The sequence below is a fragment of the Pipra filicauda genome, unplaced genomic scaffold (genome assembly GCF_003945595.2).
Source record: "Pipra filicauda isolate LSUMZ 115617 unplaced genomic scaffold, ASM394559v2 scaffold118_size2161507_pilon, whole genome shotgun sequence".
NCBI lineage: Eukaryota > Metazoa > Chordata > Aves > Passeriformes > Pipridae > Pipra > Pipra filicauda.
The window spans coordinates 2,070,866-2,097,349 of record NW_024103640.1 but is presented as its reverse complement, the minus strand read 5'-3'; the positions used below and the strand labels follow the sequence as shown (position 1 = coordinate 2,097,349).

Here is a 26,484-nt window from a genome sequence, read left to right as displayed (position 1 = left end):
TTTGATGTGAAGTGTGTATTTTATTGATATCAGCCACTCAGACAGTATTGAGGACTGTGAGGCTTGTGGAACTCCCCCCTGAAGGAATCTTTAGTTATATGTAAAATGGAGATTCTGTAGTTTAAAATACAGTGATCTGGGTTTGTCTGAAACTGAAATGATTTCATCACCCCAATCTTAAACCACTCATTTGGTTTTTTTTATTTCTTAATTTGGGTTTTGAACTTGATTATGGCAACCACTTTAATGTAGCTCCTTAGAGGATTTTATGCTTAAAGTGCTTTTAATTGAACTGGACAAACTTGAGGAGGAAACCAAGAATCTATTGTGTTGCAGGATCTCCTGGGACTGTGTGAACAAAAGCGAGGAAAGGACAATAAAGCCATTATTGCATCAAATATAATGTATATAGTAGGTCAATACCCTCGGTTTTTGAGAGCTCACTGGAAATTCTTGAAGACAGTAGTCAACAAGCTGTTCGAATTTATGCATGGTAATTATCTGGGTTTTTTTCTTATTTGTTGTTATAATTATTAAAAAAAAAAAAAGCCTATACATAGACACGTGTAGGGGAGAAAACACAAAGCAATAACTGTCTTGATCTGATTTAGAAACCCATGATGGTGTCCAGGACATGGCTTGTGATACCTTCATCAAAATAGCACAGAAATGCCGCCGGCACTTTGTCCAGGTGCAGGTGGGGGAGGTGATGCCATTTATTGATGAAATCTTGAACAACATCAACACAATCATCTGTGACCTTCAGCCACAGCAGGTATGTTTTGGTTCAGTGGTGTGGGTGATCCCTAAAGACTGATGGAAAGGTGCTTCTTAGGGAAAGGCAGGGGTTTTTCCAGTGATCAATTATATTCCTTAGGTTTTTGTTAGGGGACAAATAGCTCAGGTTGCTTTGAGGTGTTACTTGGAAACGCTTGGAAGTGGAATTAAGGTGTCATTTAGTTGGAATTTTTAAGTTCTGGAATGTTTTAACCTGAAAAGAAGACATTGAATGTAACTCAGTGCTTCTGCTTTGGGAAAGAGCAATACTGTATTATAACAGTATATTTGGACAGTGGTTGTATTTTTGAAGGAGGGGGTGAGGACTAAGCCAAAAGGGAAGGGGAAATGTGTCCTGGAAGGGAGAATAGTGTTCACATGTGACAAGCACTGAGATGTTGCAATAACATACTGAAACTTTGGGCAGAGTGGGTCTGGCATCCGGAAAAAAAACACTTCCAGGAGCAATGGAAGCCAGTTTTTAAACATGTCTGGCTATGTTTAAAGTTTTTCCTCCCTCCTTTTTAACCTCCCTGCTTGCTGTGCTGCTGCTTCCCCCCCAGGTGCACACGTTTTACGAAGCAGTGGGATACATGATCGGGGCCCAGACGGACCAGACTGTGCAGGAGCACCTGATAGAAAAGTACATGTTGCTGCCCAACCAGGTGTGGGACAGCATCATCCAACAGGCAACAAAGGTGAGCTCAGAAGTTCTAAATGTCTTCCATGTTCAGGTGAAAAGCTGCTAAATGTTTGTTTTTGCATATTTTCACATGGAAGTGCACAGAGCTGGGGTGGACTTCACAACAAGATGGCTAAAAACAGTCACTGACGTGACAATGAAAGTGCTGTTTTGAGAGAGGAGACTTAAATGACAAAATATTTGTTTAAATCTGATCGAAAGCACAGTTTTTTGTTACTGCACAGAGTAGATTTTTATTTGCAGTAGATTTTTAAAGGCCTTTCACGTGGCTGAGTGGGTTTTCTTTCTGGATAACAGGAAAGTTATAATGCTAAAAATAATGTAAAGCATGTCTTTACTTCTTACTTTTACATTCCATGTCTTTCAGTCTTCCAAAATACTTAAAGAACAGCAGTCTTGACACTGCACAAGAGACAATCCATTTGCAGTTAATCTAATTAAGAACCTGAAACTTCAGTGAGCTTGAGTTACTTTTCTTACTCTGATTTCCCTCTTAAAAAAAGAGCACTTCCACTGCATTTCCTTTGGACCACTTCGGTTTTCACCTTCTTAATCTCCTTAGGTTTTTTTCCCTTTCTGCAACTAGAGTAATGCTTTTACCACTGCAGCAAAAATACTTCTGCAGACGAGCAGAATGAAATAATTTCAAGTTTTATCCTGACTCTGTTGTGGGTACTGGCAAGTGCCATGAAATAAAGAGCAGTGTGTGTATGTGTATATATATATATATATATATATGTATGTATGTAAAGTCCATGAATGTCAATGATGTGTTCTTTAAGGCAGTGTATAAGATAAATTGTTTCAACTTCAGGCTTTTATATTGAAAGCCACAGGGCAGTTATATTCACTAACCAATATGAACTCTTAATTTTTTTTTTTAACAGAATGTTGATATCCTAAAGGATCCTGAAACAGTCAAGCAGCTTGGTAGCATTCTGAAAACCAATGTGAGAGCGTGTAAAGCAGTTGGCCACCCCTTTGTGATTCAGCTTGGAAGAATTTATTTAGATATGCTGAATGTGTACAAGTGCCTAAGTGAAAATATTTCTGCAGCTATTCAGGCTAATGGTAAGAAATTCCAGGTTCTTCCTGAAAATGGGGGGTAAGCAGTGTCTGCCATCAGGTTTCAAAGTACATCCCAATTAGGTTGTTGTCACTGTTTGAATTTACTGTTTGGGAAAGTAGAAAAGAATTGGAAGTGCTTGTTTCAATCTCTTTGTTAACCAGTCGTTGTATTGAAATAAAGAACTCCCAGTTTTAGAGGGAGGAAAAAACATCTCTGAATGAGAAGGTTTGAGGAAGATTGAGAACAGTGGAGATGCTTACTTAGAATTAATAGGCATCTTGCTGAGACCAAGTAGTGTGTGTTCTTGGAGCTGACTCTGATTTTGAGTGTTAAAAGCCTCTCTGTAAATAGAATCTCAGCCATTTCCTCAGAAGCTGTTGGCAGGTTTTGTACCAGACTCTGCTGCTCCCGAGCTGCGTTGCAGAATTGTGAGTGAAGAGGCCTCAAAAGTCAGGATAAACCAGGCTTTCAGTCACAGAGGAGGAATTATCAATTACCTCACATAGCTATTTTTACCAGATAAATAAGGGCCTGTGGTGTCTCAGCAGAAGGTGCTTCTGTGGTGGTTCATTACGAGATGAAATGAGTCAGTTGTTGAGTTCTGTGTTCCGAGCGGTTCTCGGGCCGGTGCAGATGATGATACCTGGAATTGGGAATGTTAAATGGAACTTGGAAACGGAGCAGCTGCTTTACCTTGAAGTAGATTCTCAGAATTCAGAAGAAAAGTGGCTGAGAAATCAATACATTTTCATTCAGCAGCTCTAATGGCCAGAATTTGTCCTTGTCAGACACAGTGAATTTTAGGAAGCAGTTGCTGGGGCTGTAGGCCTGGTGTTCTCCTTGGCCAGCAACTGCTGGGATTGCAGTCACCTCAGAGCATGTCTTTACAATTGGTGAAGATTAAAGACAAAGGAAGCCTTTAACAGTCTTTGTAATTTGGATATAAAAATCAAGCATTCTCAGTTCTGTTAATGTCAGCCTAATCTTCTATTTTTGTTTTTTTTTTACACCTCACACAATTAACTGAAGCTTTAAAATTTTCCAGGTGAAATGGTAACAAAGCAGCCCTTGATTAGAAGTATGAGGACTGTAAAAAGGGAAACTCTGAAGCTAATTTCTGGCTGGGTGAGCAGGTCCAATGATCCACAGATGGTAAGTAGATGCATTTTGTACAAATAACTCCTAAGGCAGAATTGGGAAGAGCTCTGGTTTGTGTTCTGTTGACTGAACCAGTTGGTCACAGGAGAACTTGCTTCAGGAGGTCTGTAAAATAGAAAGGAGAGGTAAGCTTAGCTATGTTTGAGATACTTCAGTTTTTAGCTGAGGGTGATCTTGGAGGGAATCAAGGAGGTTTAAGAGCCCTGTGGGAAGGTGGATACAGAGGATGGGAACGTATTTCAACTTCCCCGTTGAGCTCCAGGCAACCCTTTTCCTTAGGAACCACGTGCTGGAGCCTTTGCTCCGTAGCTGCACTGCATAACCACGGTTTACTCTTCCAATTAGGTAGCTGAAAACTTTGTTCCTCCGTTGTTGGATGCAGTTCTCATCGACTACCAGCGGAACGTGCCCGCGGCGCGGGAGCCTGAGGTGCTCAGCACCATGGCCATCATTGTCAACAAGCTGGGGGGGCACATCACTGCTGAAATACCTCAGATCTTCGATGCTGTCTTTGAGTGCACATTAAACATGATCAACAAGGTATTTACGTTTCAGCTCAGGACAAGGCATCTCCCCTGGAATGCTTCCATGCTGGTGTCTTGTGAATCATCTCCCTGTTTTTTTGCCAGTCACGAAGTTGAATTTGATGAAATTTCTGCTCAAATCATCAATAATTTTTCTGGGGCCTTGCCTGGAAGGAGGGCTGTGCTACAGTCAAGTGTCACTGTAGGACTAACTGCTAGAATCTATAAATCTTTTAAGTTTATGAACACAGGCACTGATCAGTCATGTTGAGTATCTCCTCACTGATGCAGTCCTTGTGCTACAGTGTGCCAGATGTATTTGCACAACACTTGAGCACCACCACTGAATTAGTGCTACTTTGCCAGCAGGGTATAGCCAGAAATTGGACCCCTGTGGCAGTTTTGGTGCCTAACCAGGCTTGAGTCTCTCTGTGTGGTGTCTGTGGCCTGAGCAGTGACTGAGGCTGTGCCCTGACACGCTGTGGCTCAGCCTTTCAGTGTTGTGTCACTGTAGAAGATGGTCTTGCCAAGCTTTGGTGGGGAAAAACTCAGAGAACTGTAACCTTTGCTTTGAATTTAAACCTGGGATGTCAGTGCTGTTCTGTGTCAAGCTACTGGCTTGCTCTGCTTAACAGAAAATCTTAAGATGGAACTTCAGGAGACCTGACTTTTCTTTCCCCTTCTCTTTCTAGGACTTTGAAGAATATCCTGAACATAGAACAAACTTCTTCTTGCTACTCCAGGCTGTAAATTCTCACTGCTTCCCAGCCTTCCTGGCCATTCCACCTGCACAGTTCAAACTTGTTCTGGACTCTATTATTTGGGCTTTCAAACATACAATGAGAAACGTTGCAGATACAGGTAAATGGCAGTGTTTGATGCAGATCACGTGTTTCCTGGTCAAATGCTGTTTTCTTTAGTCGAACTTGGTGTATCAGTCATGTGATTTGCACAAGAATATTCCTCTCTCTCAGCTCCAAGGTGTCAGCCAGGTATCCGTGAATGGGCTGAGATACTTGGTTGCTGTTTCATTCCTGTAGCTGGAAGGGAGCAGTGTTACAGTGTCTGCTTGCACTCTTCTGAAGTGGCTGAATGAATGCCTCAGCTCAAACTGGTGCTACAAAAAAACCTGTGAAACCACTGAGGTTTTTTTTTTTTTTCACTGATTGGAGAAAGGTGCTGTTCAGTTGTGTTTCACCTGGGAAAGTTATTTAAGTTCCCTTGTAAATCCGGACATTAAAACACCTTCCCTTGCTTAATTAGCAAACACTGGGCAGAGGGTTTCCCTCATTAAGGGCTGTGATTTGCTGTTTTTGCTAATGCTATGCCAATGCAGCTGCAGGGGTGGGCCATGTCAGGGCAGCAGTGCCCTCTAGTGCCCGGCAGAGCCCTCACATGCCGTGCTGGGATTTTTGGTGCCAGCCAGAATTTCTCGGCGTATCCGTGTCCTTTTAGGAAAGGCCAGATATTGGTCAGCTGGTAACTTAAGTGTTTTTTTTTTTTTTTTTTTTAACACCTCTTTTGCAGGACTTCAGATCCTTTATACTCTACTCCAGAACGTTGCCCAGGAGGAGACGGCTGCCCAGAGCTTCTACCAGACGTATTTCTGCGACATCCTCCAGCACATCTTCTCCGTGGTGACGGACACCTCGCACACTGCAGGTAGGAATTGGCCTCGGGGGGGGGCAGGGGATGGAAAACCATCCTCCTGAACATCAAATAACGGAGCACATCCTGTTGGGAATTAATCCCTGCGTGCCTGGCTCTGATCCCTGCAGGTTTGACAATGCATGCATCAATCCTGGCCTACATGTTCAACTTGGTAGAAGAGGGAAAGATCAGTACTCCCCTAAACCCTGGGAATCCAGTGAACAACCAAATGTTTATCCAGGAGTATGTGGCCAATCTCCTCAAGTCTGCATTTCCTCACCTGCAAGAGTAAGTCTGCCATGATTCATTGGTGCTTCTGAGTGGGCTCTTCCACCTTGGGATACTAATGGATGTGTTTGTTGTCAGTGCCCAGGTGAAGCTGTTCGTAACAGGACTGTTCAGTTTAAACCAGGATATTCCTGCCTTCAAGGAACACCTAAGGGATTTCCTGGTCCAAATCAAGGTATGTTGGGTGTGCTTTTTTCAAGGAATTTAAACCAGTTTTCAGCAGGATATTGTTGGAAAGAGCTTGGACAGTGTTCATTCTGTGTTTGCTTAGAGATACAAGTTTCTTTGCAGCTTCTTAAAATGCATTGAGAACTCTGTCCAATGGTTTATGGTGTTCCATGGAATCTGTTTCAGTGGGATTTAATTTTATAAATTGAGCTTAAACATCATCACTTGTATTTTATGCTGCACACACAATTCCAGTGTCTAAGACAGCTGCAGAACTTGCTCAAACAGGTTAGAAGTTGATTTTTAACCAGATTTTGTTTCAGTTCTGCTTGGAAATTGGACCAGTTTTGAAATTTGTTGCAGTAATGCTATACCTTTATTTTTCTAAAGACGCTAGAATTCTAAGACTGTAGGAAAGAGTTTTGAATTAGTTTTGAGATGACAATTGTCAGGTGTTTGACAATTGTAATGATTCTGCTTTAATTATCATGATTCTGCTCCAAATGCTGGGTAACTTCAGCATCCCTTTCTGTAACACATGGTGAGAATCTTCAATTATTTTGCATTGCTTTCTATTAATTCTGACCTTAGGAGCAGAAATCCAAGCAAACAGGGGATGGGAAGATGTTTTCCTTGTCATTTTGGAAGCTCATAACTCTACCTAAAGCATTTGACAATAAACTAATGTTTTTCTGTGAATTATACAGGAATTTGCAGGTGAAGACACATCAGACTTATTCTTAGAGGAGAGAGAAACAGCCCTTCGACAGGCTCAAGAGGAGAAACATAAACTTCAGATGTCTGTACCCGGCATCCTTAATCCACATGAAATTCCTGAGGAGATGTGCGATTAAAAACAAAAATAAAACAAGTTTTGCAGTTTTCCTTCTGTACAGCTACTTTGTTGTGATAGAAGAAAACAGCACTTGGATATTTGTTGACCAAAATGATGCCAATTTGTAAATTAAAATGTCACCTAGTGGCCCTTTTTTCTTATGTGTTTTTTGTATAAGAAATTTTCTGTGAAATATCCTTCCATTGTTTAAGCTTTTGTTTGGTCATCTTTATTTAGATTTGCATGAAGTTGAAAATTAAGGCATTTTCAAAGTAATTACTTCATGCCCATTTTGTGGCTAAGGGGAAAAAAAAATAGGCAAAACGTTTAACTTGTAAAAGACTATATTGCAAAATAATCCAATTTCCTGTAAGAGTATCGATTTTTTTTTTTTTTTTTTTTTTTTTAAAAATTCGGTTTTTCTTTCTAGTCTGTCCTGCAGTCTAGGAGAAAAGGTGAAGAGTAAAGCAGATTGAATTCATTGTTCAGCAGAGGATTCTAGTGCTGCCTTTGTTCTGAGCAGTTAGCAGCTTTTTGGACCGAGTGGTAAGGCTGTAGGCTACGTGTATTTGCAAGTTGTATGGCAAGTTTGCAGCAAGATCATGTGCATATCATCCCATTGTAAAGCAACTTCTGAAGAGTATGGGAACACAGTACAGTTAGTTATTTTTACACAGTTCTTTTGTTTTTGTGTGTGTGCTGTCGCTTTGTCGACAACAGCTTTTTGTTTTCCTCAATGAGGAGTGTTGCTCATTTGTGAGCCTTCATTAACTCGAAGTGAAATGGTTAAAATATTTATCCTGTTAGAATAGGCTGCATCTTTTTAACAACTCATAAAATAAAAAAAAAAACAAACAAACAAAAAAAAAACAAAAAAACTGGCTTTTGAGATGACTTATACTAATTTACATTGTTTACCATGCTGTAGTGCTTAAAGAACACTACTTAAAAGCAAAATAAACTTGGTTTACATTTATTTTTCTTTCTTCGGCTTATTCTTTTATTGGATGAAAATGCTGTGATCATATTTAAGATTTGTATTTGAAGGTGTAGGAGAAGTTCCTTGAGGTCTAGATAACTTGCTTCTGGCTTGCCTCATCTCAAGGACTTTGGCTGTGCTTGAAGTGAACATGAACTAAAGTTGGGCTCCACTTGGAAGTACAGTAGCTGTTCTGACTTACCTCCATGGATAAATATTCCATACTCCGTTACTCTGAAATGCCAGGAATGAATGAGGTACTCTTGCTCTTTCTCTCTCTGGACTCTTTGCAGTTTATTTCAAAGAGGCATTGCACTGTATCTTGACTAAGCAGTTAATAATAGTCCGTGTGAATAACACGTGTAGACAAGATCTACAGTTATTTTTCTACCTAAAGTTTTGTAGTTAAATGATTTTCACAGATTTATGACGCAGTGTGAACACTGAGGTTGTGTGCAGTCGTGGCTTCCCCATCTCTGTAATGTCCTGTCTGTGTTTTCTAACAGTTGATGTCGAGCTCTCCCAAAGTTTTTCCCATCGGTTTGGTCTCCAGTCTCCAGACTGTTCCTACGGTGCCGAGTGTGGCCATTCCCTGAGAGCCGTAAACCGAGGCCGGGCAGGTGTGGAGGTGTTTGCTGTCAGTTTGGGTACCATAGTTAACTTTGTGCTGTATGTTCCTTTTGCAGTAGGGGTGCATGAGTTAGCAGTGTTCCTGTAGGATTTTAGCTGTGACCGGAACGTTTCCAGTCCCACGTTTGTGTTGGTGACCATCTCTCCGTGTGTTTTACGGCGCCGGCCCCGGGAAGGCCCTTGGACATGGTGTGAGCTGGCACTTGATCCTTGGAAAGAAAGTTCCTCAAACCCTGGATGGCTGGCACTTAAGAGTACAGCCTGCCAAAGCTGTTAATAGTTACAAAACTCATTTCTTTCTCTCCTTAAAGCTCCTCATTAAAGCTTTTCCATGTCTTCCCGTCATGTGGAGCTTTTTGTTCCGCCCTGTGAAGGCCACATTGTCTTTAATGGGCAGTTTAAAGTGAAATATTTGAAGTGCTGTTAAAGGACACGTGTGGGAAGGACATGAAAGGGCTCGTGACCAGCTGAGTTGCAGTGTTAGAGCTACAGATTATCAAAAGCTGTGCAGAGAAGTAAGAAAAGGTTATTAAGATGGAAATAAAATGGAAATAAATCCCACTCATAGCATGACATCAGATTAATCAGTGAGTCACAGAGCTGAGCACTGAACTGGTTCTGATGTGTGGTGGCATTCACAGTGCATTCCAAACACTTTGGAACAAATCCATACAGGTAATAAAGTTAGACGTGTTCCTTCCTTAAAGGTTGAAGTTGGTCTGGGGCTCGTGGTCGGCTTGTCCACTGAAGAATTAAATGTGACCTAAACTCTCAACAAATCCAAAATGTATTTTTATGTTGATTCAGAGAAGAGTTGTTGCGTTATTTTGATACCTTATGGATTATCTAAGTTACCAACATTTTAATCTTAGGTTTTGCTTCCCTTTTAGATCTAAAAATTTAACTGTGGTCTTGTCTTGTTCAGAAAATTGGTGCCTTTCCCTGATCTCTGCAGCTGCTATAAAAATGCAGCTTATGCAGAGTTCTGGATACCATTGAAGATTTGACTTGTGTGTGTGCATATTTCCAGTGCAGTTATCCTGAATGTGGGGGGGGGTTGAGAAAAAATTACAATGTACATCTAAGGAAGTTCTAGTTCTAATGCACACCCTGTAAATCAAAATATATGGACAAAAAGCATGAACCATCATATAAACATCTACATAACTTGTAATTATATGTAAACCAATGTTTTGTGCATATTTCTATACAGATTTTACAAAAACCAGTTCTGTGTACTCCAGGTACATCGATAAATACGAATATTTGGGGGTGTTTTCTGTGTTTACATGAATGGATTGTCAGCTGCTGGAGACACCCCAAGTACTTGTTTCAGGCTGCCATGATGTGTTTGCTACTGTAACTGAAGCAGATTCTCTTCCAAAGCATTTTAGGTTAGTTGGTTTTGTTTTTTTTTTTTTTTTAAACTAGAATAATTTGGTGTGTGTTAATCTGATTGGTTTAAGTGAACTATTTTCCAATAAAGCTAATATTTATGCAAAAAACCACCAGCTTTAGAAACGCTCATCTCTCCAGGAAGGCTTTAGTTACTTCTGAGACTTCTTGGCACTGGAAAGGCAAGAAAAGTTGAGCTCAAAGGGGGGGGAAAAATGAGGAAAAGATGCTGAAAATGATGCATGAAGAGGTTGCCTGAGGTAAGGGACTTGCCTCGGTGCTGTGATGAGGGGCCAGAGTGTCCCACAGTCCCTTCAGCACCAGGTAAATGATTATTGCTGATCCAAGACTCCTGGGGTGCTGTTGGGATTTGCTGGAAGGTATGTCTAAACTTACTCCCTTTCTCCCCACTTCTGGGTTTGCCTCCAAACTGAAATGCTTGGAGATGGCTCTGGAAAAACTGTTTTGGGTCAGAAAATGAGGAAAAAAAGATGCCCTTCCCTTCAGCTGCCCATCAGGAAGGCACCTCTGCGTTGAGTTCTTGAGACTGAACTTACTTTTGGACTTTCAGCTTCAGGAGATCCTTCACTGTCCAATCCTGCAGATTAGGGTCAGCAGGACTCCCTTGGGAAAAGGCCTGGCTATTCCAGAGGAGGGATTCACAGTGCACCTGAATTACCTAAAGCACACAAAATCCCAGAGTTCAGATGTCCAAACCTGCCCCGTGTGCTGCTGTTGGTCTCCGTGTGTTTCTCACTCCCTGTTTGTGCTGTCAGTGGGATCGAGGAGGAATATTAGGGAAGTTAAGAGTATGAATAAAAACAACACACTCAGATTTTTCACTTTTATTTGTAAGTTAAAAGCCAAACAGCACTTTTTCCTAAAAGATACACTGGAATATCTCTTCCAGGTGCCCCATCAACATGTACCAAGTGGCCCGGGTTTTTTTTGTTGTGAACACATTTTAAATCTTAAGTCTTTTTAAATATTGCCTCAGCTTTTCCTGAGTCTTGAAGTTTATAGACTTTCATGGTCCCAATGTCCAACAGAAGCTGCCTGGACTCTCTGGTAAGGTGGTTCAGATGCTGGTGGCACTCTCGTGCTCAGAAATGCCTTTTCTGTACTTCCATGATGCATTTTTGGCCTAATGCAGCTGAATTCTGAGTATATTCTCTACTATTTGGGCTAAATCAAACTAATTGAATTTGGCTTCTCGGGGTCTAGTTAAATGAGAAGCTTGTTAAAAAGCTGAAAATGCTAAGAGAGCAGTGGCAGTCAAGTGGTGAAACTTTAAAAGTGGGTTAATTTACATGTGGCTTCCAATGATTTCCAGCAGCATTCCAGCCTCGAGGTCACAGATATAACTGGACTCCATCTTTATGTTAAAGAAAAACAGGATTTTTAGTTCAGTGTTGGGACATGAATTTTGGCAAGTGTATGTTCTCAAACTCTTAACCCAGTCCTAAATTTGGATTAAAGAGTTTTAGTTTTGCCCACGTCTTTCATTTCTCCAAGTTACTCCTCTGGAGCAGTGCTGGCACTTTACCAGAGCAAATATTTCCAGATCCTCGAGGAGCTTCACAGTCAAGGGAAGGGAAGAGGCCTCCTGGGGATAAAACAACCTTGCTGGAATGGCACAGGGAGAGAAGAAAGGTCAGGAGAAAGCCAAGCACAGGAGGGCAGGAGGCTGATGATCACTCATCAGGCAGTTACAGTTCTTGTCTGTAATTTAATCTCAGGTTAAAATCTCTAGTTAGAAAAAAAATTAAATTGCGTGCAGTAAAAGGAATTTTGCTTTCAATATTCCATTCTGAACAAAAGCAGGAGTGACTCAAGGTCACCCAATGCTCTTCTGTTGTGCTCCTTGAGCTTGGCATGTGACACCTCCACGCTCCAGAAGGCCCCTTCCTCCCTTCCTTCTGCTGACTCTGGTGCTGCTGCTCTCAGATCAAAGAGCTGATTTGTCAGGAAAACCATCTTTTAAGGTGTTTCTGGCAGTTCACTTGGATTCTGTTGTTAAAGTTACTGCAGGGCCTGCATAAGGAAGAAAAAGCAGAAAGTCAATTCAAATCAGATTATGCAGATTGTGGAATGGGGTTTTTCTATGATAACAAATGATCTGGACACAAAAGGTAAGGCAGCACAAAATCTACTAAAATTAACATACATGCACAACATAAACCCCTCTCAGCCACCTTTTGATGGATCTCAAGCTTTGGAATTGCTCTAGAAGAGAAAGGTGGTTGCTACCTTAATTCAGGCATGAGCAGAACATGATAATTGTAATATTCTGGACTGCTCTTTTTTTTTTTTCATTATAGAAGTTTTTATGCTATCTGGAAGAGATCACACAACCAAAAAAGGCCCTACAGGCTCTGGTATACCTGTGTAATTTTAATAACTAAACCGGTTAGTTATTAACTAAATCTCCATAATAATAATAACCATTTATGTAACTAATTAATAACTAACTAGCTAGTGCTGGTTAGATTTCTCTCAATAGAAAATACATTGTTCAGAAAAGACTGACTATATAAGTTACAACCAATGAGAAAGATCAGTAAAAATTTAAGGGAAGTTTTTATTTTTTTACTCAGTCTTCCCCTTGTCTCTTATTAGTACCCTTTGTTATTCTCAGAAATCTGTATTGAAAGACACTGGCATTAACATGTGAATTAAGTAACAGATAAGGAATCTGTGCCTCGTGGACACTCAATTTTCTATATTTGTTTAAATTAGTAAAAGGCAATTTAAGCAGGGAGTATTTAGGAATAGCTATCCTTGATGATAAACCTAATCTGGAAAGTATTTCAAAGACAAGCGACAAGAAGTCAAGATGACAGATCGTTCTAGTAAGATCCTGACTTCCACAGTAGTTGTAGCTGTTGTTTACAGTAAATCGTCTCTTTATTTTTAAACAGCAGTGGAATTCTCTTAGTTTAACAAACTGATGCCTCAAGGACTGTTAGGAGGAGAGAGTTCTGGAGTGGGAGGTTATATACTCAACCTCCACGGTGTTACCAGCCTGGATAAAACACACACATGGAATTAAACCCAGAACTGCATTTCTCCACTGCCACCTGGCTTATTTTAAATGGAAAAAAAATAGGACGGCCACTGAAGAACTCAAACCAGTTTTGTTTTGTTTTGTTTTTTTTGTTGGTTTTTTTTTTTTTTTTTTTGTTTTCTTTCTTTCTTTCCTTCCCCCCGCATTTGGTGATTTTATTTTAACTTTCTCCCGAACTATATGGCATCTGCATTGCGGCTATTAATAGATTTGTTTTCTTAATCCTATGTACGAGTCAGTCAAACAGAAGGGCTGGGAGTAACACACGGGCTCACCACTGGGTGGTACTACAGAAATAAAAATTAGCACTTAATACTGGTGAAGTGCCTCCTTTGGGGAGAAAAACCAGCCACGATCTGTCATGTGATCCATATTCCAATTCCATGCACCTGGGCGAGGGAGCAGGATTAAGAGATGGGAGAAAAAAAAAGATGGTTTGTTTTTTTTTTTTTCCTTTTTTAATGGAAAACAGCTGTTCGCCTTAAGATTTGTAATCCGCGGGTACAAAACCTTGTTCAAAACGCGCCCAAGAGTGAACTGGTAGTTGTAATCAGCATAAATTATCTATCTTCAACTGAAGTTTTGGGTTTGTTTTTTGAGACAGACTGTATCTTTTAATGAAAAAAGGGCTATTTCCAGCAAGTCACAGACACTCTACGCGCCGTTAGACACCGGGCAGAATAAATCACTGTCCAAGAAGGGGAGGGGGGAGGGAGGAAAGCAGGGTGGAAAACTATAGGAGGTAAAAATAAATTCATTATTAGCAGAAAACGCTACCGTAGCCCTTTTCGCGGTCCGGTGCCCACAGGTGCCCCGCTCCCCTCAGCCGGGCTGGGCGGGGAGGAGATATGGCGGCAGCTCTTCCGTCCCGCGTCCCGACGGCGGAAAACGCCAATAAACCATCCCGAAGACCTGGAAAACCGCCTGGAAGCACGGAGCTTCCTCTCTATGGAGCTGGCGGGCTAAGCGCTCCCTTCAGGCGGGAGGTCCCTGAGGCAGCCCGGGCAGCGGCGAGCGCGGCTCCAGGCACCGAAGGAAGGGGCGGGCAGGAGAAGCCGCTCCCCCCTCCCCCCCCGTTCCCTGTCACAGCGGCGGCGTGTGCGCGTTCCTGGCGGAGATTCCCGGCCGCGGGAGGCGGGAAGAGGGCAGGGAGAAGGGAAGAGGGCAGGGAGAGGCGCTTCCCGCCCTTCCCCGGGCGCGCGCCCAACCGCCGCCGCCGCCATTTTACCCTCCCGCCCCCTTTCCCCCTCCTCCCCGCTCGCCATCCCGCCGCTCGGAGCCGCGGTGGGAAGGCGGGGCGAGAGGGAAAAGGGAGGAGGAGGGACTCGGCCACCTTCGCCTCCTCCTGCCTGGTCGGAAACTGCCGAGCGGCGCCCGAGCGCCCCGTCCCCCCCTTCGCTCCCGTCCCCTCCTCCTCCTCCTTCCCCCTCAGCAAAATGGCGGCGCGTGGAGTCCCTGGGAGCCAGTGAGTGACTCGGCTTCTCCTCCTCCTCCTCCTCCTCCCCGCTGCCGCCGCCGCCGCCACAGGCTCATTTGCATTGATCAGCCGCCCCGGATCCCAGACCGGCCCCTGCCTCTCCCCCCCCTCCCCTTCTCTTCCCATTCCTTCCCGCCCCCTCTCTCCCCTCCCCCCCGGTGACCCCCGCCCCGGCCCCCATCAATCATCAATCAGCAGCACCGAGCGGATCAATCAATGGTCGGGAGGAGGCGGCGGCGGCGGCTGCTGCTGTTAATGAACAATGTGTGAGAGCTGCGCCGAGCTGCTGGAGGTGTTAAATGAGAGTAAGTGCGGCCGCCCTCCCCCGCTTCCCTCCCCCCGGGCCGGGACCCCGCGGACCCTCCTCTGCACCGGGTTACAGCCGCGCTTCGCCTCCTTCCTCGCCTCTCCCCGCCCGCCTCGGGCCTCCCGGGCGCGGGGTTCCCTCTCTGCCCGGCCATGGAGGAGCTCCCTCCATGCCCTGCTCCGCGCTTCCTTCCCCCTTCCCTCCCCGCGGCCTGGGGCGGGCCCGCCGCCGTGTCCCCGCTCCATCCCCCTTTCCCCCCGGGATCCGCATCCCCGGCAGCCGCGGCGGGGCCTGCCCGGGCTCAGGAGCTGCCCGGGAGCCGCTCCGGCGCTGCCGGGCCTGGGCTGGGTCCCTTTTAAGCAGCAGCAAAGGCGTCTCGGAGCGATCCTGCCTTCCCCTCCCTGTGCCCGGCCTGGGTTCGCGGTGCAGGTGCTTTTCGGGCGCCGATTTTCCCGAAGCTGCGAGGGAAGCGGCTCCCGGAGGAGCCTGGCTCGGCTGGGAAGGTGCTCCCCGGGTGTTCGGCTCCGGGGGTGGTCTCTGGCTCCCTCCCGAAGTTTCCTCTTCCCGAGTGTTACCGGGAGGGTCGCAGGGGTGATACAGCAGGTGTTCCCCCCGCTGCCGCTGCGACCGGGAGCGTTTTGGGCACGAAATTCCCTGTAGGCCTCGCGTATCCCTTTGGAACCTGAGCTCCGTGGCAGCCAAGGTACCTTCCCGGCTTCTCAGGGGGCTCTGCCTCACGAACAAAGACCAAAACCCCACCATTTGTACGGATGCTGAGGAATTGGAACAACTTACCAGCTGAAGTTTGTGATTAAAGGGAAGTTTTAACTGTCTGGGACCTTAAACATGGCATTTTTTCTGGTTGCACTCTGCAAATCCTGTTCCAGAGAGCGAAGCACAGAATGCTGCCTCCAACAAGGTTTGGGTAGAGTTGTCTTCACTCTCATGAGGCCCAGTTCTATGTGATGTTTGCTCTTTCCTGAGATACTACAGCAATTAAATGTTTTCCTTTTTTCTTGCTGGGGAAACGTGATATTCAGTGATGGCCAGCGTTTCACTTAAAAAGTAAAAAATGTAGGTGTAAAAGTAACTTTCAGGAGAGCCCAGAGGCTGGAATGAATCAGATTAAGAGGTCTACCTCAGAGAACTGTTGGGTTGTTAAATTTGTTTGCTGAGTTTGGCTGAGCTTGTACTTCCAATATCTTGTTTTGAAGGAGATATTTATTTGATTTAGCATGCGTATCTTATCTTTCCCAACTGGAGAGGCAGGGAATGTGTTGATATTATAGACCAAGAGCTTATAAACAGTAGGTTCAAAATAAGGCAGAATTATCAATGGTATACAATGACAGCTGCTTGTTGGAAGAGATAACTTTGCTTGGTTTGGTTGGATTGATAAGTAATCGTGGCTTAAACTTGATGGAGATTGGTGTGATCAAATAGAAAAAAAGTTGTAACATTAAATATGGTATTTCAAGGAACCTCTGAAATCCCAGTGTGAGTTGCTTTTTACAGTTGTTTTAAGGTAATTGGGACTGAGGCAGACAGATATTCCCCTCTAGATAAAACAATGTCTTAAATCACTTTAACAGTTATTTTTTAATATATATATATATAGCTAAGGGATGGATAATTTAGTGATTCTGTATAATATAAGACAGATAATTGCTATTTATGAGTAAATTTGTCTTTTTAAGTCCAGTTTATTAGGGAAATTCTGCAGTTCTGTTGCTGTGTAGTTAATTTTCAAAAATGCTGCTGAGGTACCATTAAGTTTGGCCTTCCCTTGAGAGAAAGAAGCCACTGTAAATAACCAGAACTATTTGGTGTGTGTGTGTTTGGATACAAAGACATGTGATGGTGCTCCCTTCTCACTGGATGAGAATGAGTTGGGAGGGAGGGGTGGTTTCTTTTATAACTTCCAGTTGAGTTCTTTACGTTTCTTAAGTCATAACGAAAGGTGCACGATACAGAAATGATGTCAAGCCTTGGTTTTTAAAACACTGCAGCAGAAGTGAAAAGTGGTAGTAAAGAATGAGGTCATGCCCGAGATGTGTGAGCCACAGACTGCCAGCGTTTCCTTTTCTGCCCACGGAGCTTTTGGGGTCATCCCTGCACTGAAACTCCCCTAACGGGCCTTTCAGAGAGGGCCAGGAAACAGCATCTTGTTTGGTTTAGATGTTTCTTGCTACACTAAACATTTTTCCCTGGCCACATACCGGCTTTTGCCTTTGTTTGCCCTAATATTTACGAAATGTGACTCGGTAGCAGCTCTGTGACAGGTCACTCGGGGAGTGAATTGACAGCTCTCAGCGTGGTGTTTGGAAAGGAACACGTGGGAAGCTCCTGTTTTCTTCACCAGAAGTTCCCAAGCGATGGGTGGCAGGAGGGTGGAACTGAACAACTCTGCAAACAAACAGGCATCTTTTCATTATAAGCATATTAATCCCCCTTCAAACTGCTGGACCATTAACCCACACCCCCTAACAGTGGCCAGAGGTGACTTTATCCAGCAGTGACCTCTGTGTAGGCCCAGGGTTATGTCCTGGGAAGCCTCCAGCTCCTTAGGCCTGGTTTTGGCCCAGGCAGTCAGTGGCCCTGGTTCTGTGGCACTCAGGGGCTGCCTTAGGTCTTGAACTGGAAACCTGTTGTTTGAAAATCTTATTTTGTGGCCAAAGGTCTGTTAAGCATATATATATATTAAACATAATGCTTCGGCATGAGAACCAGGCTGTATTTTATGGACAGAATCAGCAATGTTGGGTTTTTTTGGTGTATATATATTTTCTTTTCTTCTCTTGCAGCATCTTTATTTTCAGCATTTGACCTAAGTACAAAACCCTGTAAATTCCCTGCTCTTGAAGTTATTTCCTGAGAAGAAGCAGTAATCTCAAGTTATGATTTGATTCAGGAACTCAGCAAAACACAAATTCCCCTATGGAATGCCCAGACTTTAGAGGAGTTTTTGCACTGTAGGACAGTCTGTTCACTCAGAGAGTCTGATTCCTCACTGAGCGCTGTAGGTTTGTTAGCATCACTTACCTTCTCCCTGGCAGGCTTTAATAGGAATAAAGTCTGTAAAAAGCCTGATTTCTGAAATAATCTCCCACAATATAAACATTTTAATAGCCTTTAGCAGCAAAAAAAAAAAAAAGGGAAGATACAATTGATAACTATTTAAGATAAGGCCATTTATTTACAGAGGCTTAAGGACAGATTGTCATGGCATTAATTAAAGGGGCTCACTAAAATGTGTTGAGGACATTCTGTGCTTTTGTGTTGATTTACAGCATTCTGTATCCCAAAATGAACCCTGATACCAATGCACTGTACATTCCTTGCTTTCTTTGGATGCCAGGTCTTGTCAGTCGAGGAGGGATTATATTGAGTTTCATTTGTTCTCCAGCAATATTTACATTACTGTGCTGTCCAGAGGCCCTGGTCAGGACAGCTCTGTTTTCCTGGGCACTGCTCAGATACCCAGATAGGCTTAACCCTCAAGCCAGAAAATACAGAAATACAACATTTAAACCTGGGGTTTGCTCTCTCAAGTCTTTTCCATGAGTTTTGCAGGTCGCTGTGTCCCACCTGGAGCCACGGCGATGGTTTGAGCTGCCCATAGATCCACGAGATCCCTGGATGCTTACACAGGATTCGCTCCCCAAGCATTGAGTATGTGGGGCTCCATACTGAGTGTTTGTGGAGTGCAGGATGTCCTTGTATCCCTGGAAGTGGGAATCTGGTTCTCACACCAGCCCTGACTCAGCTGTCCTTGTAGTCCTGGCCGTGGTGTGTCCCAGAGAGCCCGGCTCAGCTTGGTTGCCTGAGAGGCTTCCCTTTGGGATTGCAGCTGGTGTTGCTGTGTGTTGACTTAAAACTCCTTGGATGATTTTTGGTTTGGGTTTGGTTTGTTCTCGTCGTTTGGTTTGCGTTTTATAAAAGTAAGAAACAAAAAAAAATTACAGCATGGAAAAATTGATCTTATGATGTAGCGGCAGTCGTGGTTTTAGGTTACCTTGGTAGGCCTGGGTTATTCCCAGTCTTTGGTTTCTGGGAACTGAGTTTGTTTCCTTCCCAGCATTCTGCTTTGCTTTGTTCAGTGATTACCTCTTTAGCCCATTTTTCTTCCTAACAGCTTTGAAATCTTACAAAATCAGTTCCCACTGATGAATAGAGGTTTCTAGGTGTTACTCTATGGCACCAGCTCACAGGCTATTTGTCTCCTTATGTTTGCTCTTAAACCTTCAGTAAAACACAAAGAACCCCCAACAACCAACCCAAAGCAACCCCTCCACAGTTTACTCAAGCACGGGAGTTGGATGTAGACTAAATATTGTCGTTTTCTGTCCCTTATCAGTGTCTGCTGTCCTGCAGAACTGCTCCCAAAATGATCAGGTCCATAGAACACTTGAGATACTGGAGTGCTTTACTGTTTGTGTAGCTCTGGGATAGCCCTGAATTTGGATGCTGAAGATTCCTGACTTCTTGTCACGTTGTTCCAGCCTGTAGGAAGTACCAAGAGTAGCCTTGGAGTTTGGGTGAGGGTTTATTTACCTCGAGGTAGGTGAGAAATTGAAAAGTCCCAAAATATTGAAGCATTCAGTTTGTTCCTTGGGATCTGGAGAGGGTTGATATTGCTGTGAGTACTCAGGTATTATTTTAGATATTGAGTACATGCTCTAAGATTATTACAAATATTGCATCATTAACATCCCTTGGTCTACAAGAGCTGCTCTTACTTGTTTAGTGGTTACCTGAAAGCTTCAGGATTGATTATTCGATTACTTCTCATGTTTTGCACAGATCTAAAGTTTCATTTGACTGATGATTCCTCTTGTGCAAAACTGTAAGACAGTTGTCTCTGTTGCATGGGTTTTTTCCTTTTTTTTTCCCCCTTTTTTTTTAAGATTCATCTTTTCTTTCCACTTAAATGATATGTCCCTGGTCAGAACCTCTACAGAGACACTATGGAGGATTTACTGAGCTAACAGCCCAACTTCACTACACTAACCTAAATCTTGCTTGTCTCCTGTTGAAGAAAAGAAGATCATTTGTTTATAAAACTGAAATTCAGTGGTTGTTTCATGTTTACTTTTGTCTCTGACCCTTTTTAAGATGACGAGCAGCCAGACTTAAATGAAAGTAACTTTTTCTTTATAGCAGTATTGCCAAATTGCAGTTATGGATTGTGGTGAAGTGCTACTCCAAATGAATTGGAGTAACCAGAGGGAAAAAATGGAAGGAAGAACTTGTATCCTCCTACTTGTGAACTTTCTAAAGTGAAAGGGAAGGTGTCACTGAGATAAAGTTGGTTTAACTTGTTTGTAGTTGTAAAGCAGTCGAAGGAGAAACTCTGTGACTTTAACAGCTAAAAAGCTTCTATTTTTGGAAAGATATTTCAGCTTTTGTTCTGTACAATTACTTTGGTTCATGTTATTTGATGTGATCAGAAATGATTTTGTCCTGAGACTTTTCCTGTTCAGGCTGCTGCAAACTGGTTCTTTCTCATTGCTCAAGTTGCTTGACCAGTGATGCTGAAGATGAGTTACATAAATCCCATTCTGCTGAGTTCTGCTGTGAGTTATGGACCACTGACATGGATTTACTGAGATGCCTCCCTTTGTATATAGGGAAATCTCCTGCTGGATAAGTACTTGTAACAATATCCTCAAAGCCACGAGGCTCTGCCATTGTATTCCTGCTTAGTTATGTGGATAACTTCAAGGGAAGTGAGGAAAGCAAGAAAGGAAAAGAAAAACATCCCTTTCTTCACTTGGTTTTCTTCACTAGTGTAGAACTTGAACTCATCTTGGAAATCTTCCTGTTAGATTATATTGTTTCATACCTTAGGTGCTGTATGACCTTCTCTCTGTAAGGGAAGTTCCCAAGTTATGGAAGTCCCAAGCAATTCCTGAGCCAAGTCCAAGCTGATGTGCTTTAGGGTGTCCTGGATGTTGTTAGTGGCAGTTCTTAGAACAGCCCAGCCTCTGGGAATGTCCTTGGATGTGCAGGTGTTGTGGAGCATCCGGGACACTGTCGGTGAGCGGATTCCTGGGCTCCAAGTGTCTCTCCGGGGCTGAAGGGGAAGTACCTTGGAGAGCAGACCTGGCCCCATTTCCCTGGCCCTGCCTTGGAGGAGATGCCTTGGCTTTTGGAGAGCCAAGGCTTTTATGTCCATGGAGGGACTCTCATGGCTTCAGGGCATTGTGAGACTCACCCAGTCTTGTAATTCGTGGAATTCCCGTTCGCTTCTTATTCTTCCCTGTTAAGCAGTAAAATATATTTCTCTGTTTCTAATACTGACTTCTCACTTGTGGGTTTTAGTTCCTTGCTTCTCAATTTCTCCATGTCACTGGTTTGCTTCCATCTTCCCGTGTTCAAGTAACATGGAGTCGGAAAAGCAAAGCCTGGAATTCTGTTCTGTGGCCAAGTGATGAGCAGCCTGTGATTTGGCATTTTAGTGATTGAAAAGGAAGAGCAACGTTCACTTCTCTGTTCCTTTTATTTCTTAGATTTTCTTCTTTGAGTTCTTCTTTTCAGGTAGCTAGGAGGGATTTTTGCAGGCCAAGCTACACATTTAAAGTTGTCGGGATGCTGGGACAACGTGGAAAAGAATCTTACCATCCTCAGGAGCAAGTGGTTGTGCTGATTACTCAGTGCCTATAGTGATGGCATGCTGCAATTAAACAGAGTGGTGGCCATTTAATTTCTGTTGTTTAAGCACATATTAGGGTGATTTCTTTCATTTTGTGCAGCAAATTGGCAATTTCTAGAAAACACGAAGAGGTGAGAAGCCATTCTTTTCACTTTGCTCCTTTCCTTGGATGAGAATCGATTTGCAGTTGGAATGCTAAGCGTGGACATGCAGCTGTGAGGATCTCCTTGGTGGTAATACTTAGTAAAAATATCCAGCTTGTTTGTAGATTTGCAGAGTTTTGTTCCTGGAATTTTCCCGATCCAACATGTGTGGTGGAAGGTGAGCTTTTTGAGGCACCTCTGGTGTAAATCCATTGCAGCTCTGTGTGTTTGTGTGGAATTCCTTGTGAGATTCAGTGCTGGAACAACTGGCTGAAGAAGCTGAAACTTGTCAGAAAAACTCCTTGTGGAAAAAGCAGTTTTGGGCATTGACCTTTCTTCAGTTAATTTGTGGAGGGACTGTAAATAAGACTTTGGAAAGGTGACAACTGAGGCACAATTTCTGGATCAGCATCCATGCAGATCATTAGTTTCTATCTAGGAAGTGAGTGGCAAAGGTTTTTCCCTCTTTCCACACCAAATTGAAGAAACCTCCAATTCGTGGCACCATTTTAATAATTGACTTCCACTGGAGAGTTTATCATCTATTTAATTGTGTATAGAAACAGGGAATATGTGCTTTATGTTGTGTTGTGCAACACTCATTGTCTTTATCTTTCTGTTGTGCTTCTCAACTTGTTTTGGGGGGATTTAGTAATTTTTTGTGAGAGTTAATTACATTTTTAGGAAGTGACCAGTTGCCTATTTATTAATTGGCGAGTAATAATAGTGATTGTAATTTAATAATAATAATTATTAAATTCTTCGTAATTTAAGTTTCTATACAAACCCCAGTGTTTTCACCACCAGTGAAATTATTTTCTAAGTGGGTGCAAACTGAAAAATTTGTATTTTTCAGAGTCATTTTCTGCCACAGTTTCTGCTGTTCGCAAATCTGACGATGGGATTCATTGTAAACTTTGTGGGCATCAACAAAACTGACAGTGCTTCCCCTTCTGAGCTCTTCCTGCTTGGAGAAGCTGTGGAGAACAGTGCTGGGAATGGACAGTGGCATGTTTGCAAGGGAGGACAGCTCCAGGAAAGCTGCAGAGGGGCCAAAATATCAATATCTAATGAGGAATTTGGGAAAGGCCTGTGTGGCGCAGCTTTAGGGCACCTTTGCAGTCACCTGTGTGCTGGACAGGAGGTGTTTATTATTCCTTCTTGGAACTGGTGTGGGATAACACTGGGGAGTGTGAGCTCAAAAACTCCATAAAAAGCAAGTTCTCTTGCTTAGCTGAAGGATGGTCAGTGCAGTGAATCCTTGGCTGCACTGGCCAGTCTGATTTCTTTCACCATTTAATATTTCAAATGAAACTTCTACCACAGAGCATTTCAAGTCATAAGTGTCACTCTGCTGAGGTGATATTTAGAGTAAATGGTCTGATCGAGTTGATCAGAATTGAAATCGGTTTTCATCAGTCTTGGAAACTTTCTGGGTCCAAACAGAGCCAGTTTGAGTCTTTCCAGAGTGAGCTGGCTTTGAACACTGTAGCCATCGTTACAGGTTTTGCCCCCTGTGCACTTGCTGCTGTGACATTCATTTATATCAAAGTAACATCTGGAAAGACATTTTCTGATTGTGGGGGATGTTTGTCGTGAAATTTGATACTTCTTTAGACCATATACGTGGTTTTCAGTCATCTCTGACTTCTTTCAGTCTGCTGCTTTTCAGGAAAAATATATATACACCTGTGCTTTAGCCACTAAATGACTGAATACAGCATGTGATTCAGAGAATTGCTGAACACAGATTATCCAGCACAAGCAAGTGCAAAATCTGAGTGTCTCTTTGCAAGTTGAGAGAGACCATGACTTTGTTGCTTGCTTATCCTTTTCTCAGTGTTTTATTCTCTGTTTTGAATGGGGGTTGCCTGCACCTGTGCTGATGGAAACAAAGCAAGCCTTGGAGTTGAAGTGCTGAGCGAGCCCTTCTTGGGCTTGACTGTAATGACCCGTTGCCCATTTCCCTCTCATCTCCTTGTTTGAGCAGGCTTAAATATACTTTGTAAGAAATGAATTAGTCATATTTGCCTCTCACAGGTTTTGTCCCTGAAAACTGGAACACATCAGTAGATGCTTTTGTTGTAAATCTGTTGCTTCTTAGGGGCTGGGGTGGCTCAGTTGTGGGCCTTTTCTTTCTGGTTGTGGGGGAAAGCTGCTCTTGTTGTCTGGGACTGATTCACAGGCTGCCAAGTAGTCCAGCTGAACTCATTTGCAAAGTTCTCTCTTGGAAATAGAATGCTTCCTGGAGTAGGTATTTTAATTTTTGCATTCCTTGCTACTTTTAATTAAGACTAATAGAAAACCTCTTTTAGCTTTTGGAACCTCGTTCACGCAATTAAATCTTTGTTCTACTTACAAAGTAGTTTGATAAACTTTGAGTTCTGTGTTTTCACCTTAAAGCAGTATTTTAGAAAAAGTTCAGAGCTGGAGCATTAAAGAAAAATCATTCAAACCCAGAGTCATTCAAGTCCTTCTCCATTGTTTTTGAAGGTAATATGTTATTGAAAGGAAAGGATTCAAGTACTCTTGTAAACTGAAGGCAGGCAATCCTTTATCTGAGCAGTAGTTTTGGCAGTGACAGTGTCAGCCCTGGCTTTGAAATGTACCTTGGGGTAATTAGGGATCTGCTGGGAAATGCTGGGTTTGTGCAGAGCTTGTCCAATCCTGAATTGATTCCTTAAGAAACTTGCAGTGGCTGTTGTCAAAATATTATGATGGGCAGCCTGGCTTTCCACATCCAGTGTGTGTTTTGGTGATGTCAAGCAGACTTGATTGTGTGGAAATACTGCTTTAATTGAGCTGGGTTTTTTTGGGTTTTGTTTTTTAATTGAAAAAGGAACTATAACAGCTTCAATATAAAGATGAAAACAGAGACTTCCCAGAATTGGGAAGTTTTGTCTTGGACTCAAACACAATTTACCATACTGAGTTAAAATAGGACTCTGAAATAAAACTACTAATTTTTTTTTTAAACTTCAGCAAATGGCACAAATACTTTGAAATTGCTTTATAGTTGTTTGTTTTTTTTTTTCCTTATTAATATATATAACTTGCCTTTCTCTGGAGAGGGAGGACTGCAGTATCTTTGCTGCTGAGAATCCCAAGATAACAGAAGCACAGGGAGGTAACAGTGCAAAGACACCAGAGATCTTTTCAGATTCCTTCTGCCTGCCTTGGCTGACACTGAACCACTGCTGAAGCTGCTGGGCCAGGCTCACCTGGGCTGTACCACCAGGCTGCTGCTCCCCTCCCTCACATGTCCATGGAATTGCAGCAGCCTGGACATCATCCCACTGGCCAGGAGCAGCTTTGAGGGTTCCTGCTGTGCAGGGCTGGGCTCAGGGGATGTGAAAAGGATAATGTGGAGGGTCCTGGTGGGCCAGCAGAGCCAGAGCAGCGTGCAGGTTATTCCATCCACAGCCAGATATTCCACAGGCTGGTTTACACCATTTCCTGCTGGTTTACACCATTTCCTGCTGGTGTTTGATCAAAAGGGCCATCTGTGCCTTGCACAGTGTTTAACTGATGGAAGCTCCTGGACCTTTGATGGTATTCCTCTGCTCCTCTGTATCCCTGCTGGATGGGATACTGCTTGTTCCTCAGCCATTGGCATAACCCAACCTGAATGATGGATTCCACATTCCCATCTAGTCCAGACCAGATTTCCACTGCATGGATTCAGGATTTGTGACCTTTGTCCTGTGGCTGGCTGTGTGGGAACAGCGGGAGTTTACCCAGTGGCACAACTTAGGCCTGGCTTTGTGTGAGAGGTGCAGTTGTGCTGCTGGACCTGGCCTGGCTCCTGCAGCAGCACAGCTGTGTGTGACACTTGAGATGCTGTATCTGAGCTCATTTAGGCTGTAGTTCACTGGGGTAGTTGTGGATAAAACCAGCTCCAGTGTGCTGGGAAAACCCGGGTGTCATCTGATAGCTGGCACTGGACTGCACTTAAAACAGTTCCATGTGGAACTGCTCTTGGAAGCAGTTGCTGTGGCACATTCTCTTTGGGAAGGTGAATTCATAAGATGCTCTTAAGAAGGACAGTTGTTGGCTGAGGTGGATGTTGGCAGCCATTCCAAAGGGGGCATTTTAACCCAAATGAGGAAAGCTTGAGTGTGGCATCACTTCTGGAAGGTGACAGTTCTGGAATTTCGTGCTGCTCAGAGTCAGCTGCTGCTGTTTTGCTCCAAAGTGCATTAACATGTTGGGATAAAAGAAAATAGGTGTTTGCTGGAGAAGATGAGGGAGATGGGGTGGAAAGGGAAATATGGAGGTGGAAAGAGAGAGAACTTGGTGGTGTTTGCAGAGACAGAAGATAAAGGCAGCAGTTACCTCAGATCAGCTCATTTGCCCTGTTCTGGTGAGGTTGTATCTTAGAAGTCCAGTCTGGTGGATGAAAATACCAAGGTTTTTTCTGCTCCTTGTGCAACTTTGCTGTGCACTGGAATACTGAATTAAAACTCCTCAGGTCCTTCTGATCTCAAGGTGGCTGTGAGGAATTCCACAGGTGCTGAATGTTGGGATACCACTTGGAACTGCTTTTTCCTTACTCTTCAGTAGCTCCTGTATTTCCATTGATAAGAACACAGTGTTGCTTAGACTTGCAAACCTTTGTCAGATTTGTTGAAATTGCTTTTATGTTCAAAAGTTTGTGTC

At 43.3% G+C, this 26,484-nt stretch overlaps 2 protein-coding genes and 1 long non-coding RNA gene across 11 annotated transcripts in view; 2 read left to right on the top strand and 1 right to left on the bottom strand.

Annotated features, from left to right (window-relative positions):
- XPO1 (exportin 1) overlaps positions 1-8,148 on the top strand; it is a 33,489-nt gene extending 25,341 nt beyond the window's left edge. The window contains exons 15-25 of the mRNA XM_027738585.2: positions 337-493; positions 612-775; positions 1,341-1,475; positions 2,368-2,551; positions 3,595-3,701; positions 4,053-4,247; positions 4,924-5,092; positions 5,759-5,893; positions 6,010-6,169; positions 6,248-6,344; positions 7,045-8,148. Of these exons, the coding sequence (XP_027594386.1) occupies positions 337-493; positions 612-775; positions 1,341-1,475; positions 2,368-2,551; positions 3,595-3,701; positions 4,053-4,247; positions 4,924-5,092; positions 5,759-5,893; positions 6,010-6,169; positions 6,248-6,344; positions 7,045-7,191 (1,650 nt within the window). The 3' untranslated portion in view covers positions 7,192-8,148. The remainder of the gene's footprint in view (positions 1-336; positions 494-611; positions 776-1,340; positions 1,476-2,367; positions 2,552-3,594; positions 3,702-4,052; positions 4,248-4,923; positions 5,093-5,758; positions 5,894-6,009; positions 6,170-6,247; positions 6,345-7,044) is intronic.
- Positions 8,149-11,006: 2,858 nt separating this feature from the next.
- On the bottom strand, positions 11,007-14,461 carry LOC113997063. Its single transcript, XR_003543985.2, has 2 exons — positions 14,021-14,461; positions 11,007-12,210 (listed from the first exon to the last, which is right to left on the bottom strand). It is a non-coding gene; the product is annotated as an uncharacterized LOC113997063 (long non-coding RNA).
- Positions 14,462-14,491: 30 nt separating this feature from the next.
- The window catches only part of USP34 (ubiquitin specific peptidase 34), a 107,328-nt gene continuing 95,335 nt past the window's right edge, over positions 14,492-26,484 (top strand). For 8 of the 9 annotated variants that reach the window (XM_027738582.2, XM_027738583.2, XM_027738575.2 and 5 more), the window contains exon 1: positions 14,493-15,025. In XM_027738582.2, the coding sequence (XP_027594383.1) occupies positions 14,983-15,025 (43 nt within the window). In that variant the 5' untranslated portion in view covers positions 14,493-14,982. Of the gene's footprint in view, positions 15,026-26,484 lie in introns of all 9 variants that reach the window. The other variant, XM_027738577.2, reaches the window with a different exon arrangement.